General features: G+C 48.7%; 1 protein-coding gene and 1 long non-coding RNA gene across 2 annotated transcripts in view; both read right to left on the bottom strand.

Moving 5' to 3' along the window:
- ubl3a (ubiquitin-like 3a) overlaps positions 1-20,228 on the bottom strand; it is a 26,796-nt gene extending 6,568 nt beyond the window's left edge. The window contains exon 1 of the mRNA XM_076031771.1: positions 19,462-20,228. Coding sequence (XP_075887886.1) covers positions 19,462-19,488 — 27 coding nt within the window. The 5' untranslated portion in view covers positions 19,489-20,228. The remainder of the gene's footprint in view (positions 1-19,461) is intronic.
- LOC142891859 (uncharacterized) lies at positions 13,203-18,442 on the bottom strand. The gene is made up of 2 exons (XR_012927332.1): positions 18,401-18,442; positions 13,203-18,352 (listed from the first exon to the last, which is right to left on the bottom strand). It is a non-coding gene; the product is annotated as an uncharacterized LOC142891859 (long non-coding RNA).
- Positions 20,229-20,817: the final 589 nt, after the last annotated feature.

Raw genomic sequence — 20,817 nt, 5'->3', positions numbered from 1 at the left:
CATACATGTATAAGCAGCACATTGTCAAATCAGCTTATCCTGTAAGGGTTGTTTTTTTTAATTAAAGAGTCACATGCACTTGTGTGCGCACTCATACAGTGCGTATGGATAATATAGAGAAAGCACATAGACTGACCCCATAAAGGCAGAGGTCAGGCTTGGATAAAGCGCTTCTGGGGAATTAGTGGAAGTTGACATATTTCCCTCTCATATATATGCATACGCACACACAAACACCACTGATCTGTCTTGTGAGAGAGCTTCTGGAGCTCAAAAAGGAGCAGATACATGGACCCAGCGAGCAGGATCAGCTGCTCCCTGCTGCGTCGCTGCGCCGCACGCCCAAAATTCTGCAGCGAGACAGCGGGCGACTCTCCCTTGTGACACGAGCGCAGCCTCAGGACGAGTGGCACGGAGGCGGCTGAGGACAGAGATAATTGGGAGGAGGACGGAAGGCGGCGCGCAGGAAGGGCCTTTTCTTTTCTTTTTTTTTTCTTCCTTTGCATAAGCAAGGTCGGCCGCCTCACTTCCTGTTGGGACACCTGCTCGTTGCCATGGTGTCGCCATGGCGACAGCCAGCGGTGCGTGCGTGTGTGCGTGTGTGTGCACGGATGAACCTTTCGACATCTACAAGACAGCGACACACACACACACACACTCTGAGTCTCCTTCCTGCCTATTCCGCGCCGTGTCAATCACATTGTCTTGCTCTCCAGCAGCATCGCATCGTTCCTCGGCCTCCGTCTGCTCCTCCACCCTCCATCTCTGCCACGCAGTGAGCAACGGAGGAACGACGGTGGGCAGCACGGCAGAAGGTAACTGTTCAGTTAAATGAGGTGAAAACTCTGCACTCCGACAGCAGACCTCTTAGCATCACAACAGTGTAAAACCTACAGTATTTTTTTGGGATCAGCTGTCAGCAATTCACTCCGAAAAGGCAGCAGTATATTTAGCCCACTGTTGACAGCCTGCTGCTTGAGAGGCCTGTGTCGACGTCGTAAAGAGCCGTTTTCCACCGCTGTGTGTTTCCAGCCAGGACACAAGTCACGTCTTTCATGAATTTAACCGCCGAGGTCCTGAGGTTCTGAAGCACGAAGGTCCCGGCAGACTCAACATCACCTGCGTGTTGGAATGTGAACCGCCTGCTGCTGCTGCTGCTGCTGCTGCTGCTGCTGCTTTCCTCTTGTCCTCCACACCAAACACTGGCACAAAGTCGACACTCCATTACCATCTCCTCACCTCCAACAGTCACGGCGGCTCAAGGTGAGGGCGACTTGGCGGAGGGGTCGGGTGGGGGAGGGGAGCCAGGTGAGTGGCAGGGGAGGAGGGGGGGGGGGGACTTCACATGCTCGCGTGTCTGCGATGCGACTGAGGGGTTGTGTGACGAGGGTCCGGCGGGACGGCGCTGGTTCTGTTCTCAAACATTTCTTGGGGGGGTAGAAAAAAAATCCAAAAATAACACGCCGGGTATATTCGTGTGTGTGTTTGTGTGTGAGTGACATTGGCAGACAGGCCAAAATAACGTGACCCGTGGTGCCAACTAGTGCCACTGCGGTGTAAACATGAGCAGTAAGCAAAAACCCTCCCGGCTAAACAGTATTTGCGCACGCTGGAGTGCAGGAAACTCAACGCCATCTATAATTATTCCTCTCTCTCTCTCTCTCTCTCTCTCTCTCTCTCTCTCTCTCTCTCTCTCTCTCTCTCTCTCTCTCTCTCTCTCTCTCATTGCAGCCATGTGTTTTGAGTGAGCCAGGGAGCGCGAGCAGTGCAAGTGTGCTCGTGTGCGTATTTAAGGGCATTAAATAGTATCTGCCGCTCTTCGGGCCCTTTGCAGCAGTCAACAAATTACAGAGTGGGAATCTGTCCCGTGGGAATATATTAGAGCGGCTTTGCAGCGAGTACAAGCGGACGCGTGCTTTAGCCGCCCGCCGCTGTCAGGGAGGATTGACGGGAAGTGAACTGGGGTCTGTCTGTCTGTCTGTCTGTCGGTCTGTCTGTCTGTCTGTCTGTGGCTCCCTCCTTCCCCAGAGTTGGGGAATGATCCTGGAATGCCCTTGTTTCATTTTTTTTCTTTATGAGTTATAAATGGGTCAATAAAACTGCCGCGCAAGCTGCTGGCCTTTAAGCAAGCGAGTGAAGGGTCACTGCCGTTATTCTTAGTCTCTGTTAGCAGCACCAGGGTTTCACGCCGCACGGTGCGTTGTTTTCTTTAATGAGAATCACCAACCGACTAAAAAAAAGGGGGGTGAAACCGCGAGAGCAAGTGCTGCAAAAAAAAAAAGCGCAGACTGACGGTAGAGTGACGGTGATCCAAGTGTACAGGGTACAGTGTCCCGGTGTGGAAACAGTGTCGGGAGACGCAGCCTCGCTGCAGATCTGCTTCTACTTCAGATCTCGCACTTTCATCATCTGGAATTGCTCAATTTTGGACACGTTATTTTTTCCAGGAATTGGAGATTTCAATCCAAAGAGAAAAGAGGAACCGATGCCTTGATTTGAAGGAAGTAGCTACAAGCAAAAAACAACCTCAAAAACGAGAAACTTGAATGTGAATTGCGCAGCGACCAAGGAATGCTTTCCTGCGGCTTTAATGACCTTCTGCTACACATTAACTCATATCTTGCACGTGTTTGTCCGTTATCTGATGGCCTCTGGGTGTCACGTCATACCGGCCTCTGTGCGCTCCGCCTGAGAAAGATGTCGCCCCCCCCCCCAAACCCAGCTTTTACAAGTTGTTTACGAGCCGTAAGCGTCCTCAAGTCGACTTTGCAAAACAAGCTGTAAAGTTCAACTCCGCACCTTGAGCGGGGAATTCTGCTCGGGATGCTTTCAGAGGAAGAGAGAACTTAATAATGATGTTGTGTTCAGCATCTACTGGGGGGAAAATACACCCCAAAATAACACAAAACATCTAGAATAGAGACGTTTTTTTCAGCAGTATTGGCTCAAGCGTTAATATGGTAGAGGCCTTATCTTTCAGAATCGCAGCAGCAGCATTAATTTCACTTTACAATGCTGCAAAACCAGGATTTCAAATGGGATATCCGCCACGCACGGACGGCCCTCTGGCCGAGCGGAGTGGACAGCAGAGATCCCGCTCAGCCACAAACACGAATGATGAAATGATTGAAGGAGATTCCTGCCGCCGGAGAACCGACACTGCCGCGCCTCAACTGGTGCACTTCTCTGCTGCATCGCAGCCAACTTCCTGTTGCAGTGTTGCCGTCGGCGTCGGCTTGCAGAGCAACATTAAATGATGGTTTCCATCTCTCAGGGAGGAAGAGGAGGAGAAAGAGGAGGAGGAGGAGGTGGAGAAGGAGGGGGAGGAGGAAGATGAGGAGGAGGAGGGCGTCCTCGACACTCCCCTGCAAACATCCTGTTCACGCAGTCATTTGGAGGGGCGTCTCGTTACTTTGCCCTCCTCCTCCTCCCCCTCCCCCCGTCCTCCTCCTCCTCCTCCTTCCCTCCTCTTTCAAAGCCGTCTCATTACTCAGTCGCCCGTCACACATCATATTATTTCCTCCGAGCCTCTTGTCTTTTCCACTGTCACTCAAGAGGAGTCGCCTGCCTTTGAAGGCTCAACGCTCCTCTCGACGCTCCTCAGGCGCGGCCAGGTTCCACTCGGCTCCTCGCCCTCGTCTCTCTTCTTCCCGTCAAGCCCGCTCGCTCGATGGCCCCTCTGCCTCCTCCCAGCTGGCTCCATACCTGACAGCTCGTTGCTCTCTGGCCCTCGCTCCTCCTCACTCCTCCTCCTCGCTGCTCCTCCTTGCTCCTCTCCGCACATTTACAAACAGATAGACCTTTAATCCATCAGCTGCTTCTGCCTGCCACACAAATAGGCAGGGCTCCCTTTCATGCTGTCATCTCTCCTGCTGCTATCTTCCCTTCACACACACACACACACACACACACACACACACACACACACACACACACACACACACACACACACATTTCCTCTCTCTGACAGGCGACAGGTAGGTGCCTTTGATCACACTCTCTTCTTCATCACTTCCTCTCTGTGATAGGAGCTGTCACGCGAGGTCGATGCAGGTTTTTTTGCGTCGCCGGGCCGTCTTCCTCCCTTGCTGCCTTGCTGCCTTGCTGCCTTGCTGCCTTCCTGCCTTGCTGCCTTGCTACCTTGCTGCCTTGCTGCCTTGCTGCCTTGCTGCCTTGCTGCCTTCCTGCCTTGCTGCCTTGCTACCTTGCTGCCTTGCTACCTTGCTGCCTTGCTGCCACTCAGTGAGCGTGGCAGCTTTCCCGTCCCGCTTCCCTACGCTTCAAAAAACGCCAAATGAATAAACATAAACCGATGTACGCCGCCAGACGAGTGCGGCCATTGGTCGCTGCACGGAAAGCTGCGTTGTGAACGACAGCACAAAGTTGTCTCTGTGGAGACGCGTCTCCCATCTTTAAAAGTTTGTGTTGAGCTGAAAAAAACGGAGCATCTGGATTAAGTGGTGACAACCATCTTATCAATGAAAAGATCTTTTTAATCCAAAAAAAAGACATTCTCAGAAACAAAAAAAAAAAATCCATGGAAACCTCAACAGTCCACATATCACAATATCAAGACTCTTGGCACCAACATGGGCAAAGTCAACAACACATCACATGCTAACATCAGCCGACACACAGATTTCCCTTTGGCGCTCTGAGCATTAACCGAAGCACCACATATATTCTGCACGTGCAACATCGCAGCCTGATTAAAGCAATCAACTGTCGCATCTCAAAGTATAGAGTCCACATTTGTTGACACTTTACTTGGTGCTCTGGCCTTCTTGTCACGTGTTCTTCCCTCGTCTATAAATGAGCTCGGCAGACGTAACCTCAGCGCGCCAGGCAGGACAACAGCCAACCATGCGAAAGTCGGACTTAACGAAGCCTCGGGGCAATCTGTGTGCAGAGAGTCTTTTTATGAATCAAGTTAGTCCAAGCGTTGAAGGAACTGATTTAACACACGCAATCTGTTTCAGAATGTAAACTTTGTGTTTATTTTATTTTTCCTATGAAATCTTAATTTTTGAAAATCATTTGTAGCTATGAACTTGGACACCCTGGCAGTGTCATTTGTTCCACACTACTGTACCAAAACAAAGCTTCCTTGTGAAGAGCAACTGTTTTTATTTTTTTCCTGTGGTTTGATAAATGTGTCGTCTTTAAAATATTCATGTTGCGATACCAATACATCACTGGAGGCTACAGCTGACCTCGGCTGCGAGCTGCTCTGTCACATGTTCTGGCTCACTGATAGCGTTTGGGTTCGCTCCAGCGGCTCGCCGTGTTTCTGAAGAAGGAAAAACACAATTCAACCTGCGCAGACAATGACAGGCGAGTTTAGACAGAGGTGACGGGCCATTAGGCAACTGAAAGAGGGAGAAGTTTTCTCCAAGGGTGTGGTCACAGTCACTGGCAGAAAGAGCTCAAAGTGGATTGGCCGGTGAATGAGGAAGTGTCGGCACTCGCTCGTTTGTGGACAGAAGTTCTGATTTTTCAAGCGCGGTGAAGCAGAGAAGAGGGAACGAGAACTATCGTTAGCGCTACACCGCGCAGGCAAGTCAGTGAAACTGTGGTTTCATAATGTAACAACAATGAGAAGAAGCAGTTTGGTTCCCGTGTGATCTCCAATCTCAGATGAGATAAAAGAAACCGAAAATGAATGAACAACGGAACAGCAAAATGCATTTGTTTGAATTCTCTAGCGAAAGGCTCCAAAAAAGAGCTCTCAGAGGGAGTCCAACACAGTGTGTGTGTGTGTGTGTGTGTGTGTGCGTGTGTTGGGAGGGGAGGGAGGGCTTCATCAGAACAGCCGCATCCAACCGAAGCGACCTGCATGCTCTCCACCGCCACCGCGGAACGACTAGAGGACGCACTGAAATTGTTGGAGGCAAAACCTGACAGACCCAGTGGAGGCAAAGATAGAGAGAGAGAGAGAGAGAGTGAGAGAGAGAGAGAGAGAGAGAGAGAGAGAGACGTGAGGAAGGAGGCACAGCGAAGGTCAGAGAGAAGAAGAAGTGCATAGGTGAACCAGACAAGGAGACAAGGAGGCCAGGAGACAAGGACACAAGGAGACCAGGGGACAAGGACACAAGGAGACCAGGAGACAAGGAGACAAGGTGTTGTCCTCTTCTCATCCCAAATCTGTCTGTTTTTTCCTTTGTATTTTCATTTCTTTTTTACATTTAGGCAATGCGACTTGACGGACGCTCTGAGAGGACCAGCTTCTTCCAGCAGTGAGTTTGGCTGGTGAAATTGCTCCCGTCTGGGTCAATCGATTCTCATCCCGTCACCACGTCAGCGTCTGGACTCCCCGCAGGGGAAACACAAGGAGGACGAGAGCCGGCGACGACGACGACGAGAACAAAAAAGAAAATTTATACCATGTATCCTTGGTACGGCGAACCAAGGATACATGGCTTCACCTGAGCATGTGTGTGTGTGTGTGTGTGTGTGTGTGTGTGTGTGTGTATGTGAGTGTGTGTGCGCGCGTGTGTATGTGTGTGTGTGTGTGTGTGTGTGCGAGATGAAGATGAGTCTGATGACGGACAGGAAACTCACAACATTCCCACTTCTGAAGATTTTCAAAATAAAAGAATTCTTGCACGTGAGAGCTTGGGACTGGAACCCCAGGCTCACAATGACATCACAAGGTGACTCCTTTGACTCCTCCCTCCCACCATTTGCTGTTCAGTAACCCACTCACACCCCCCCCCATCCACCCACTCAGCCACCCACTCACCCCAGCCCCCTGCTGTGTACAAGCCTTGGAGCCAAGTGAAGCAGCCCACCCCTCCAACACACACACACACACACACCTCTGCCGCGACCCCTGCCTGGCACCCACTAAACTGCCCCAACCGGTCCCACCCAGTCTCTCCACCCACCCGAACCTCCATAGGTGGTCCCAGTGGGCACCCACACCACCAAGGATGAGCCCGATTCCTAACCTTCCTCACAATCGTCCCTAACCCTAACCCTTTTTGTTCTTGCCTCGCGTCGCCAGTCAGAATCAAGATTCATTCTTCAGTCCCTCCAGATGTACTGACCACTCAACACTGACCACTCAACACTGAATTCTGAACACTGCACACTGATCACTGTCTTTCCTTTGCAGAGGCGACGCAGCTAAATCGCTTCCTAAAACGATGGAAGATCTTGACCAACTTAGCAAGCGGTGTGCGTTAATGCCTTATTTAAGTCAGCTGTAGAGAGGAAAAAACAATGAAAACAACCTCTAGAACCTGAGAGTTTGCCGCGTCAGCCGACTGCACGTCGTTATCCCCTGGCGGCGGCAGCGGCGACGGCAGCCGACCACTGTGCGTTTACTGGCATCAGAGAAGCATTTACGGCACTTAGGGAGTGTTTTGTAGACACTTCTCACCTCATTAAGGAAGTGGAGTTAATTGCCGCGCACACTGAGGCCAGTAAAATTCCATCGCCCTGCGTGTGTGTGCGCGCGCTGCGCTCCTCCGACACGCAGCAGCAGGTGGCGGCTCGGCAAAACCACCGCAGAGCGAGAGAGAAAAAACATCAACTTCAGATGAAGAAAACGTCTTTTTCTCCCTCAGAAAAGACGACTGCCCCACGGCCACCGCTCACGTGATTTGGAATGCGTGTGTGTACGTGTATGTGTGTGTGTGTGTGTGTGTGTGTGTGTGTGTGTGTGTGTGTGTGGGAGTGAGGAATAGAGAGTCACACAGCTACAGACTGCTGGCAAGCAAAAATGCCCTCCATGCTGCAATCTGCCAGATGGCACTACACAGACAGAACCAAGGGTATGACTACCCCCCCCGCCCCCCACACACACACACACACACACACACACACACAGTATTTTCTCAATTTTATAAGCCTATTTGCCTCTCAGAAAGCAGGAGCAGGAGTGGATGAATGACACCTACATTGTCTAAACAAATGGGCCAGGGCGCCTTTAAAGTGAGCAAAATGAACAGCACATACCATAATAACAGACATCAGCAGTAATGCGATGTTCAGAGCAGGAGCAATGGAGCGCTTGTGCAATTTAATGAGGGGTCCTTCAGCATGATATCATGCAGGCAACCTGCAATGAGCCTCCAACTAAAGAGGCTTTCAATTATTATTTCCCAAAGTGAAGAAAAAAAAACAGACTGTAATCAGCGAAAGGTTCATCGTCAAGTAGCAGCCTGTAAAACAGAGGCTACAATTTGAGCCAAAGTGCAGAATCTATATATTCCAACAGCAGGTGGTTGTCTGGTGCCTGCTGTGGGTTTAAACAGGCACCTTTGGATGTGTGGGGGAACTGGAGGAACAAAAGCAAAAATGCAGACTATCTTATCAGCCACGATGAAGGTGATAGCAGGTGGACGAAGTATGAAGTCCTCAGTGTGAATCTCAGACTGCCTGCAATGAACACGCATTCCACTGGAGTCTCATTCAGGCCCTTTAAAGTTTGTTTGTTTTTTGAGTTTCACATCGTTAACATCGCGAAGACGGCCACATCTGTCGAAGCAAAAACAAATCTAAAAAAAAGAGCTCGACGGACGCCCGTCGGCCCTCTGAGATGTGGGCAACGAGCTTGAGGCTTCTGTCATGAACAACAGGAAAAAGGAAACTACCGCACTAACAGGAAGGAACAGGGCGGCGACAGAGAGCAGACGGCGGCAGCCTGGGACCTCGCAGAGGCCTCTGGCGAGACAGAGAAGAAGGGAACGTCGTCGTCAGCTGTGCGTTGCCATGACAGCGACGGCGTCAGGCTTGAACAGCAAAGCACCAGCAGAGTTAAAGAGTGACAGAGCGAGGCCGACTGAAGTGCGTCTGGAGGGAACCTTGGCCATGTCGATTCCACACCACGGCCGTACGATTAAAAATTAAACCTTGGGAGACAGCTGGCCGCTAGATTCGGAGGGGAGCTATCAGGATAACAAGCTAGCTCGACTCACTGAAAAAAATAAGTGCAGAAAAACCAAGGAACAAGACACTAGTACACCTCCAGTTCACTGTGCATTTTATGCAACATTCTTCTACACCGCTTTCACTCTTCCAGCAGATCAGGGCGAGCGAGTCGTGCACCGGGGACGGTGGCTGCAGCTCCCACTTCCCTCGGCTCGGCTTCACAGTCAGCTTACACTGTGAAATATCCTCAACAACATCAGCTGTCACCGAACTGTTGGCAAACAAAATTCTGATATCAACTCTTACACAGCCAAAGCGTGTAATGACGCTTGAAATGGCCAGAAATAGCTGCAATTAAACAATAACGAAAACAAACGTAGGCAGATGTGGGACGTCCTGGGAATAAGTCAAAGTGCTGCTGCTGCTGCTGCTGCTGCTGCTGCTGCTGCTTCCTTGTCGGCAAAGCTACGTTTCCTCATTACAGCGATAAAACACACATGCACACACAAACACACGTACAGAGAAAAAAAAAACAGATTTCAAAAAATGCCCTGAATTTGTCTGGTCCAAGGTCCAAACATCCCACTTCATTAGAGTCGCTTGTTCACAGAAAAAATACACAAACGTACACACACACACACACACACACATACAAACACACTCACATACACACACATACACACGCAGGGCTCCACGGCAACAAACATGCAGCCTCAGATTGATGCTCGGCAGCATGAAGGCCGCCTGCAGTCTCTCCTCTCTCCCTTGCAGGACCTCAGCACGGCTCCTCCCCTCGCCGGCCGTTTCCCATCTCTGAGCGAGAAAAATCACAGACGCTGGCTTGCTTTTATTTTTTCCCCCCAGGCCACCTTCCCCCTCGACACGACGCCACCCTGCCAAACACGCTTCCCGCCAATTTGTCCTCACTTGCGCCGGCATTAGAGCTCATTAACTCAGACGCTGAGCACATGATCGATCGACGCTCGAGTCGGAACCACTCTCCACTCAATAAAGGAAGCGCTGTTTTTTGTTGTTGTTGTTGTTGCTCTTTTTTCTTCATCTGCGTAGCTGCCCGCGCAAAGATGTGCAAAGTACGGACTTGACAGCTGAAGGTTCACACGGATCTCTACACGCCAGCACAAACCATGGTCTGATTGTCAGCACTAAGCGTGTTGAACGACAAACACGGCGAGGTGTGATTTAATTAGCCCACATACAGAACCGGAAAGACTTTGAAGGGCAAAGGTGCAGGGCAGGACTCCAACCCGTATTAAAATTGTATTCATCTTTACACTGTCAACGTAGCAGCGGAAGTCAGACAGCTAATGGGGACAACAGGTAACCGGTTGACCTAACAGGTTCCCAACAATGATGATCAACAACCAAGCAAGACAAAACTGGAGCTCAGGCTCCTAGTTTTCACAGCAGGAACTGGCCAAAACGGACCAACCGCAGCTGAGCTGCAGCGTTTATTGTCCGATTAGTTTGTTACAGGCAGCCTAGTAGACTGTTTACCTTTTCTGTTCCTCTGGCTGTCACCATCGTCTGACAATTATCAGTCGCGAGGCCTATTTTTAGCTGAAACCACATCAGATCGGCGACAGCTTCTCATCTGTGTGGGGGGTTTTGTTTCCCCTGGGGGCCGATGAGGCTCACGAATGCAGAGGAAGGACATTCCAACAGTCCTCCTGACAACAAGGTCCTGGGTGAAGAGGTGTGGGGTCTGGAGGCCAGCTGTTCCTCCTGGAACCACGGGGAGGCCATGAAGCTTGACCTCGCCGTGACCTCAGCGTGGCTCCTCGTCTGGACACTCGGGTCTCCCTGCTGCCTCTGTTCCAGCTGCCACGAGGCAGCCCCCTTCTTCAGTTGGGTCTTATTAGGGTGGCTGCTCTGCCACACACACACACACACACACACACACACACACACACACTTGGCTGGCAGGGCCCGGCTGTAATAGAAGAGTCCCCTCGGCTGGAAATTGTTTCCACAGCAGCTGAAAGGCTCCTTTTATTGAGCCATTCAAACGCCCAACCTCCACCTTCCTTCATCCGCCGTTTCTCCTCCACACTTGCATGAGTGAGTGCACACACGCACACACACACACACACACACACACACACACACACACACACACACATTGGCAAACACTCACACACACACACTCTCTCTTGCTCTCCCCCCACCACCAACAGTCTGGCTAACAAGGAAGCAAAGCCCAATGGGTTTTTTTCTTACGTTTTCACCTGGAGGATTCCATTTTGCATCATTCAAATGATATGTTGGGTGTGTGCATGAAGGGAAGGGTCACAGCCTCGTATGTTTGCCGTGCAAAAACGAAAAAACTAATACATGACTGACTGTTAATATCAATGATTCACCGCAGCCTTTTCTACCTGGATGTCTGAACAATGACACATTCAGAGAAGGCCAACGTTTCTTTCTTTATTGTTGTTTTTTTAAGAAAAAAGAAGAGGACTTCAAAAATATTTAACAGGTTGCTTTTTTTGCAGATTTAAAAACAAAAAGATTTAAGAAGAAACTGGTTTTAATGAAAAAGTTTCCAGAGGCTGGAAAAATCCTGGTGTCGAAGCTTCAGTCTGCTTGCCCGCTAAGGAGGGGGACAAATATGAGCGTTACACCCGACAGGTAGAACAGGTTGCTGCGCTCGTTTCTCCATACATAGTGCGTGTAAACACACACAGAGAAAGCAGGCGGTTGCAGGCTCACGGGTTAGGCCACTCTGCTCTTTACGTATTACTCACACACACACACACACACAGACACACACACACCCGCTCCTTTATGTCACACTGGGAGTGTGCAACACTTGGCATGAGCACAGCAGAATGTCCTCACTTCACTCGCGTCCTGAAGCGTTTCACTGCGACTGCTGTGACCTTAGCTTCCGATTATATTAATTTTCAAGGACCTGCAGTCGTCTGCAGGTTGTTTTTGTTTTGTTTTGTTTAAACAAAAGTATATCCACGGATACATTTGGCGAGTTCATCAGAGTAGCAGCCCAAAGAAAACATGAGGAAGTGGGAGCAGGATCCGCCACTACCAGTCGAGCCAGTTTGGGAGGAAGCAGGGCCTCCTCGCAGGGTTATAGGGAGTAGTATCTAGTGAATACATTCACCAAACTCCAGACAGGAAGAGCAGAAAAACCTTTAGTGCTCTTACTCTAATGATGAACTTTTCCAGTTCTCCCACACAGGAAGCTGCTGCTGTATCCAAGCTCGCAGCAGCTTCCTGTTTGTCTCAGCTGAACTCTGGACGTAGCTCCTGCCTCACTCCCCTCAAGAGACACAGACTGGCAGAAGTAATGACGTACATATACTTTGTGACTGTAATTAAGTAAATTCTTTAGGTATCTGTCTTTACTTGAGTATTTATTTTTCTGAGGAAAACATGCTTGTTTCTTTGTGTTTAAAAGTGTTTACAAGATACAAATTCTGTTGAAAGTGAATCAGTTATTATTATGTAGAATATATTACTGGTTATGGTTATCAAAAGTGTAAACAACCAATAATGGCCCTCTGGTCATAACTATGACTGATACTACACTGATACTGATACTGAACTCTAGTATTGAGTTACTGAACTCTAGTATTGAGAGTATCAAAGCTGTTAGAATATATCCAGATGATCAGAAGACCTCTCGTCAGTTCAGTCCAGATTATTCTGTCAAAACCTTTTAATTTTTGTAAAATTAATATTGTTTCATAATGGCAAAAAAAAAAAAATCATAGTACTTTTACTTAAGCAAAGCCGATTGGTCTAGTCAGCCAGAGAGCAATTCAGACGACAGCTTGTTTTTTTGTCTTTTTAAAGATGGATGTGCCACATTTCAGATGAAATGTCATCAATACAGCTTCTTTTGCAAGGAACCCAGAAGGTTTTTATCCTCACATCTCCTCCAGCAAAGCCACACCTGCCAACAGTGAGCACTGAACAGAGTTGGGCGAGAGGAACAAGTCCTCACACCAACACAAACACGCTGATTATGTTCTTCTGGAAGCCCTCAGGGCTCGTCAGAGAACGATTCTATCTCAGCCAGCCTTATCAGGAGCTGCACTCCGCCAGCAGACAGAGAGGGACTCTCTCTTTCAGGTCCTGAAGTCTAATAGCCAAGTCTAAAGCTCCATCCCTGAGACCTTACTCTCTGCGGTTATTAAAATTTGCTTTGTGGAAATCTGCCTCGCTCGCTCCTTGCTTTTATCGCAACAAGCGCAGCAATCTGCTGATTCTGAGCTTCACTTTTAACAAAGTGGAGACGAGAAGACGAGAGTGATTGAGACCCGTCGCTCGAGGTGAGTGCGCACTACATTTCTGCAGAAAACACACTACCAACAGTACCCGCTGTGAGTTGAACTCTCTGAGTGTGCTGACAAAGGTCCTGACTGACGTCACCGAGGTGTGCTGACTGTTTTGTGTGAGATGCTTTTCTACCCTGATGACAAGCTCACAAGTTCCACATAAACTCCCATTTATGCCTGTCCCTTGTCATAAAGATCAAAATTACACGGCTGCCAGGCAACAAGAAATGCGCTATTGGCTCCCAAGCTGCATAAATTACATACATTTTTCATAGCGTTACGATTCCCACAGAGAAAAAACACAACGCTCCAGGGTGTGCGGCATGAATAAGCAAACAGCTGGAACAAACAAAGCCAGGGGAGAAAGCAAACTCTGACGTGCTGACAGGTGTGTGGGACCGACACGGCCGTGGCACATGTCCGGACACATGCCACGCGACTGGCCGCACACAAGGCTTGCATAAGCCATCGATTGATGAAAGGTTCTCAATGGGACTTCCTGTTGGTGCCGCGGACGCGCGTCAATATAATCGAATCAAACCGTCCACGATGAGCCCTGATGTCGTTGCAAATGCAATTACGAGAGCGTCCTCACGCAGACGGAGCCTGGTGCCGGAGCAGCCCAGACCACTGCTGGACAACATATCGCAGGTTTTTCCGCTCTTTGCTCGCCGTATTCTGCACGCTCTTTGGACGCTTGCAACTCCGAGCCATCAATTTCCATGAGGCGCGATGGAATTAATATAAGCGGAGAGCACTGGCGGCACCTCCAGACCTGCTGTCAGAACTTTTTCCACGGTGCTCCGGGGCCGGCATGTGACAGTGTCACAGTCGATCCATCAGCACTTGCACCGCGGCGGGGTGACGTAATCCTTGTTTCTGTGACTTTAGACATACAGCATCAGAGGCACTCCCTCCCAACAAGAGCCAAAGTTGGGATTCGTTGGCGGTTCACTCCCTGCGAACGTGTCAATCCCGGGATTGCTCGTGGCTCCGGCCCCGGAGCGCTAAACCTCCCGCAGACGCTCAGTGTCACACAGTAAGTGCTGAGCTAAGCCTCAGTGGGAAGAAGAGACGTTGAGTTTTCTGTTTTTTGTTGTTCACAGCGAGGATTCCCCCACGCCCCATTGTCCTGTCATTCACCGCCAACACGCCTGGCCTCTGATCCCAACCTTTGGCTCAGTGTGTGTGCGTTCGTCCCCCAGGGGGCGGGGAGGGTTGTCTTAACAATGCAGGAATGGGCTATAAACTGCTTCAGTAGCACTTGACTAGAAGCGGATTCACCCAGTTGAGGCTTTTAAACATGGCAACGCCACAGAAGCACAATGAGACAAATCTTGTAGTTAGGATTAGGAATAGAGGTGGAAATATCTACTGACAACTGTGCACGTCGGCCGGATGGTTCAGGTTTCTGATTCATCCAGGCTATCTTACAATCAGAAAGAGTTTTCATTCAGTCTTCAGATCACATCCATTTACTTGAGGCAGGGAACTGCTAGCCAAGCTGCTGCTTTCTATTCAATTCTGACCACTTTCTTTTTTTTCACATTTTTCAAAACTTCACTCAGTCTTTTCTCTTTACTTCCAACTTCAACACTTGGCTTTTATCAAACCATTTGACAGACTCTCCTCTTCTCAACAAACTCTTTCAAGGGGCTCTTTTCAAGGTGGATGGATGACTTAAATCTGAACAACTGAGGGAAGGTCTGGAAAGCAACATTAAATTGTTGACTGCCATAAACGTACGAGGCGCTGACAAATGAACTCAATGTTGATGAATCATTTCAGTTTCCTAGACATTCATTTATTTTCGGAGCAGATTGCACTTTTACCGACACCTCAACTAATGTTTTTTCAAGATTTTGCGACACCCATTTTTGAGCTATCTTTAAACGTGGTGTGGTGACACACACACTGCCACTCTAGTTATGAACTGTTGGCTCTGATGTGAAACAAAGCAGCTGCACGTTGAGAACTAAATTTCTAACTGATGTCCTAAGAAATGGATGCCAATGCGGCGGGGCCGGCGAGAACACCACCGTTACCGTCACCTGTCTTTAGGTGGATTAATGAATCGGGTGGACAGATTAACAGCCCTCCATGGGGATCACAGCTTAGCAGTTTCTCGGCGCCAGCGAAGGGTTAACGTGTCCCGATGTGCCTCCTGTGTGGTTGAGTAACGCGGCCGTCACAGTCACCTCCAACGCAAGCTAACACGTACTCACCGTCCTACAAATGACAAGGCACTGGAAGGCAACCCACTGAGTGAGCGTGTTTGTGTGTGTGTGTGTTTGTGTGGTCACAACCTGTTTTCATGTCATTTAACTACCAGATGTGACTGCCGTGCTCCTCCAGTAACCGTTTCCAACAAGGGTGAGAAGCAATGATATCATGACGCTGTCATGACTGCCATGGAGAAACCAGTCTAAGACTGTTTCTGTGCGGATTTATTTCTATAAAACCAATGGGCCTCGACAGCAGTGATGGTTAATGTTCTTCAATAAACAATAAATAATAAAGGAGCATTCTATAATCCCCCAAAAATACATCCATTCCTGACGTATAAAGTCTTCAGTGGAGGAGCGTGTGATTTGGAAACACACCAAATCTTAGAAAACTCTTAAAGCCCTGAAACAAAATATTCATTGAGCTACTAAAGAATCATGAGGCCACATTGAAAGTTGAATGACAATGAAGAATATTTTTAAGCCATTCCAAGATTTTTGGCTACTAGAAGCAGGAGAAGTATATATGGAAGAGAAACACAGGTGCAGAATGCCACCACACAGTGGAAGGATCCAGGCCCCTCCTTCGTCATCACTGCCTCAATCGACGTCTTGTCTGCGCGGGACACGGAGGTGTTTGAATTTCACCCGTCTCCCGTCTTTTGGGACTCTGCCTTTTTTCTGGAGCCCATTTATTCTGCAAGGCTTATCTCAACAGCGGCTCTTTGTTCCTCCACTGCTCCTCCACTGCTTCCCCTCCTGACGTGAGCTTTAGAAATACACACACACACACACACCTGCAGTACCCTTCAACCCAGTCCCTCTACACACTTGCAAACATTCACGGGGACGTCCAGACGTGGGAGCCCAGCGTCCCTACTGTTGCCACGGGGGATCATTTCTACCCTGTCAGCACTTCTGGGGCCTGCTTGGATTGAGGCAATTTGCCCCCCCAAAAGCCCACACCTTCCCCACTCCTCCCTCTTCCCTTCCCACAATACTTCACTCTTCCAGAAAGAAAAAAAAAACAGCCATTGAGAAGGCACGACTGTTCCGTCTCCTGCTCTTCCCCCTCGGATTCATTCACCCACAACGTTTGGCACCAGCAGTCTCCTCCACTCCTACACTCACTCCTACTCTGCATGCCCTTTTTTTCCCCCGCACATTCCGCAGACCGGAGAGAGCGATCTGCTGCACAGGATGGAGATAACTGACAACTGAAATTTCCTCTTCAGCATCTGTCTAACGCACCTGCGGAGGGCTAATTTGCGCTGCCAAAAGGTCTTGAAGTGTCTTACTTATGTGCAGGATTTGACCTTTACACTTTTCTGCTGCAGGCACATCCATAATATGAATGCAAAAGCCGGCAGGGAGGGAAGACATTTAAATTAAATGGTCAAGGAGAGGGCACTTTCAGAAATCAATATTAAAGGTCATGCATTGAGCAAAAATTTGCCTTAGCAAGGATTTCCCACAGTAACCATGTCTCTATCCTGTCAGAAAAACCTATTTTGCTCACTCTATATACCGGATAGCTTGTGCCATTACATTCAGTTCTGGAAATCAGCTCTGTGTGAGGTCACAAAGGGCACTCTCCTCAGAACGTATTAGCCAATCAGAACGAGCTCAGACACAGCAGGTACGACGTCATGATGCATCACTGGGAAAAGTCTTTTCTGGGGATTTTTTGGTCTTTAGAAATCCCATTTTGAGATAGATTAAAAGTCCATGACTTAAAACAGACAGTAGAACGATTTATCATGAACCATGTTTCAGCTCGGACACTCTTTACAGGCATTTTGGGCCCCATGGGATTTTTGTCATGCAATACAATCGTTGGCCACCAGAAAATTCAGCCAGAAAAAAAAAGCGGTGACGTCAAGGACCTTTAAATTGGCAACAGAGAGCATAACATTGTGCCTGGCTCTGGCACTGAGTTGCACCATAATGGTTTGAAAAGTGACAGAATGCATATCGCGCAGAGCTTTCAAACCAGCTGGCAGGGATTTAATGTGTTGCTTAAAGACACTCCAGCTCCAGTGATCCCGCTTATACTTTCCTCTAATACATCTGAATATCACCGTCACCACATGTGCAGGCAGACGCCTCGTACATCAGACGGCGGTGACATAACTCAGGGACCTTCTATGAACACTCGTTAGGGCTTAACTACCGGTCAACGTCGGGCCGGCGATATGAAAAGGTTGCCTCCCGATTATGTCCATAATAGATGGAACTACCTCACAGTGTGCTATACTTAGACACGGCAGCTCAGGCCGGACACCTCTCTGGCTTCCTTGCGGCATTAAGCCAACATCCTGGCGGCATAAGTGGGGCCGCCGGCGAGGATCAGCTGAGCACAAGAACGCAAGTCGGAGTACAGGCACAGCTGGAAGAACTGGTCCCACCGTGGACGGGACCATTAGACAGTTTATCCTGTCTATTAATAGAGTATTCTTGGAACCGGTGCGCGACAGTCGTGGATTAAGTCACACAGGCACACTTAACCACCTTCTTTCTTTTTCAGTAGTAGCTTAGCGGCTGGAGGCTGGTGTAAATCCTGAACAGGAGGGCTGCTAAGACTCAGCACAGGCTGCTAGCAAGCAGTAACACAGAAAAACTAAGAAAAATTCACAAAAAGGTGACTTCAAAAGGTGTGCGCAAACGAATCAAACTCATCAATGGATTCAAGGAATCGCTGGGACGAATAAAGGCTGGCAGCAGTAGGGGAATTCTTACACGGATATCAGTGACGCACAAGCCCCTCCAGCCAAACAGTTGGCCTGCCGTGATGATGCTGAGGGTCTGAGGAAAGTCATGGCAGTCACAAAGCTCTGAGCAGCAGCTACCGGAGAGAGTCTCGGTTACATGGGAGAGGGCCAGGGTGGGAATCCCAAAGTTTCCAGTGAAAACAACAGTTAAACAGGTCTGCTCCACACACACACACACACACACACACACACACACACACACACACACACACACACACACACACCTTGCTGGTGGTTTCTTCACTGATCATGATAAAATAAAATGTAAAACGTTGATAAAATGTCGCTAAACGTGTCCAAGACGATACTGGCTTCCATTATTTTTTCCTACGGGTCGCAGAAAATAACTTGAAAATTGTAATCATGCCAATCAATAAGAAAAAAGAAGATGTGCCAATAATTATCTGGCCAATAGGGTGCACTGATAGACCGTCGGTCATGCGGGCCAAAAGGAAGGTGCACGTGCCCGTGCGGGCCATACAAGGAAACAGCTGTTGCATTTTCGCTTGACAGTCATATTTTTTGTGAAGTCAGCCGTGTCGACAGAGATCGCAGCAGGAAAACCTTCACAAGTCGCATATTTTGCACCGTTTACCTCACCACCATTTTTCCAACAACTCAGTGTGTTTCCAGTCTAACTCCACTGGGTTCCACACTAAAGAAAAAAAGGTCACCGTTTACCCTCTTTTGCTTGTTGCACGTTTTCCGCAAATGTGAGCCACAGCGCCCAGTCCTGTAAACATTCTCTTTGTGATGTCACAAAAGGTACCAACACCTTCCTCATACCTGTCCCAGGTTAGCGAGCGGCACCTGTTTTTTAGTTCCTTTTTCCAAATGGGACACTTTGTTGTGCCTACGGTTATAAAAGCGTGAAAACAATTTGTCAACAGGAGGCTGCAAACAGAGGGCTAAAGTTTTTTAAGTGCTTTGAGACAACTGATCACGTGACGCTGCTCCGCTTGGGCGTTCCGGGTTTGAGAAATGCGGACGTGACAATGGGTGAGACCAGAGACCTTTAAATCCAGTCAGGTTCTGCAACTCGAGTGTTTTCAGGAAGCCGCAACTTGGACAAGTCAAAACTTTGAAAAGGTGAAACTCGAGAGGAATACCTGTGAACTTTACACATGTCATTCTCACAGAAAGTCACACTGGTCTTGCAAAGCAGTTTCCAACAAAATATTTTGGATGTGGGAGGTTTTAAAAGAGGGAAGGCTGGATGTAAACAGTTAAAGAGGAGCAAAACACTTGCACAGCCTGCAGGTCTCTCACCATGTCTGCTGGGGTGCTGCCCGTCATCTTGAAGGCTCTCCCGGTGCTCCAGGGGGTTCACGCACACGCTCACACAAAAAAGGGCACACGCACACGCGCAAGTATTTCCTCTTCACGTCCCCCCGTCGGTATTTATTCCCGGTGAGTCGCGCTCTCCCTCTGACGGTGTTAAAACGCTTCCGCTATTGCGCAACCATGTCGTTTTGATCACTCCCTCGCAATCAAAGCAAAATAAATAAAATTAAAAATTAAAAATTAAAAACAAATAATTAAAAACAAATCTCGAGTCTGGTCAGAGTTAATGTTAGTTGGACTCGCTGTGGCGCCGAGATCCTCCTGCGACCCTGTCGAACATCAACAATATCCTGCTGCTGCTGAGGAGGAGGAGGAGGAGGAGGAGGAAGAGGAGATGGTGGAGCTGGTGGTGGTGGAGGTGGGAAAGGTGCCTACGACATGCGAAAAAGCCAAATACCACTGGCACATCCGGACACACGGCTCTTCTTTTCTTCCCTTGGTGCGAGAAGGTGGGGAGGGAGGGGGGGGGCGCTCAAAGTACGGACAATATCCACAAAGGCCGACGGTTGCAGTCCCTCGGCGGAGCCGGAAACGTCCAAAGGTTGCCGTAAAGCCGCCCCCACGCGTTCAAGTACGCCTTTATGTCCCCTTTAACACCGGAGATTGGCGGTGTTGTCGGTCAGCGCTTTACGGACGGCTCTGCTGCTACTGCTGCTGGACCTCTGCAATTCCCTCAGCTGTCATCCGGCCGTAGGAAATTTAGCATTAAGCTAGCGTCTGACACAGGCGTTCGGCTTCCGGTTGTCGGTTTTCAACGTAAAAACTGCAGCAGTCCATTTTTTTTTTTGTCACGTTGAAGACATTTAACTTCAGATATATAAAATAGGCATGTTGAAAAGATTGTTTTCAACGTAGTGAATATTCATGATTCATGATTTAAACATGCTGATTATAGAAATACATAGACCTTCACAGTACAACCCCAAAATTGTTGCTGCTCTTGAGGTGTTAGTTAAAAAATAAAAGGTCGCTTGCAACCATCGACCATGTGAGTCAAAAGTCATTAATTTGATATCTCAATGCAAACATGTGGTCATTTTTGCACTATTGGGGAAACGGGGCTCCGACTCAGGCTGTAAGATGAGGATGAGAAGATCTGCAGCCATGTGATTTATTTTCTTCAAGTATATATATATATTTTTTTTTACTTTATGCTAATTCGGGTGTCAGTCATACAATTGACAATTGACATTGACATCGGAAAAACCTTAGCCTTGCAAAATATGGAAATCACAAAAATTTGACTTCATTCAACCATTTTGAATAATGTTTGCTGTTTAA

Source organism: Nelusetta ayraudi, unplaced genomic scaffold (genome assembly GCF_046127955.1).
Source record: "Nelusetta ayraudi isolate G7.1 ecotype Tasmania unplaced genomic scaffold, CSIRO-AGI_Nayr_v1 ptg000033l, whole genome shotgun sequence".
Lineage (NCBI taxonomy): Eukaryota > Metazoa > Chordata > Actinopteri > Tetraodontiformes > Monacanthidae > Nelusetta > Nelusetta ayraudi.
Note: the sequence above shows the minus strand (reverse complement) of the source record. Positions and strands in the feature narration are given on the sequence as shown.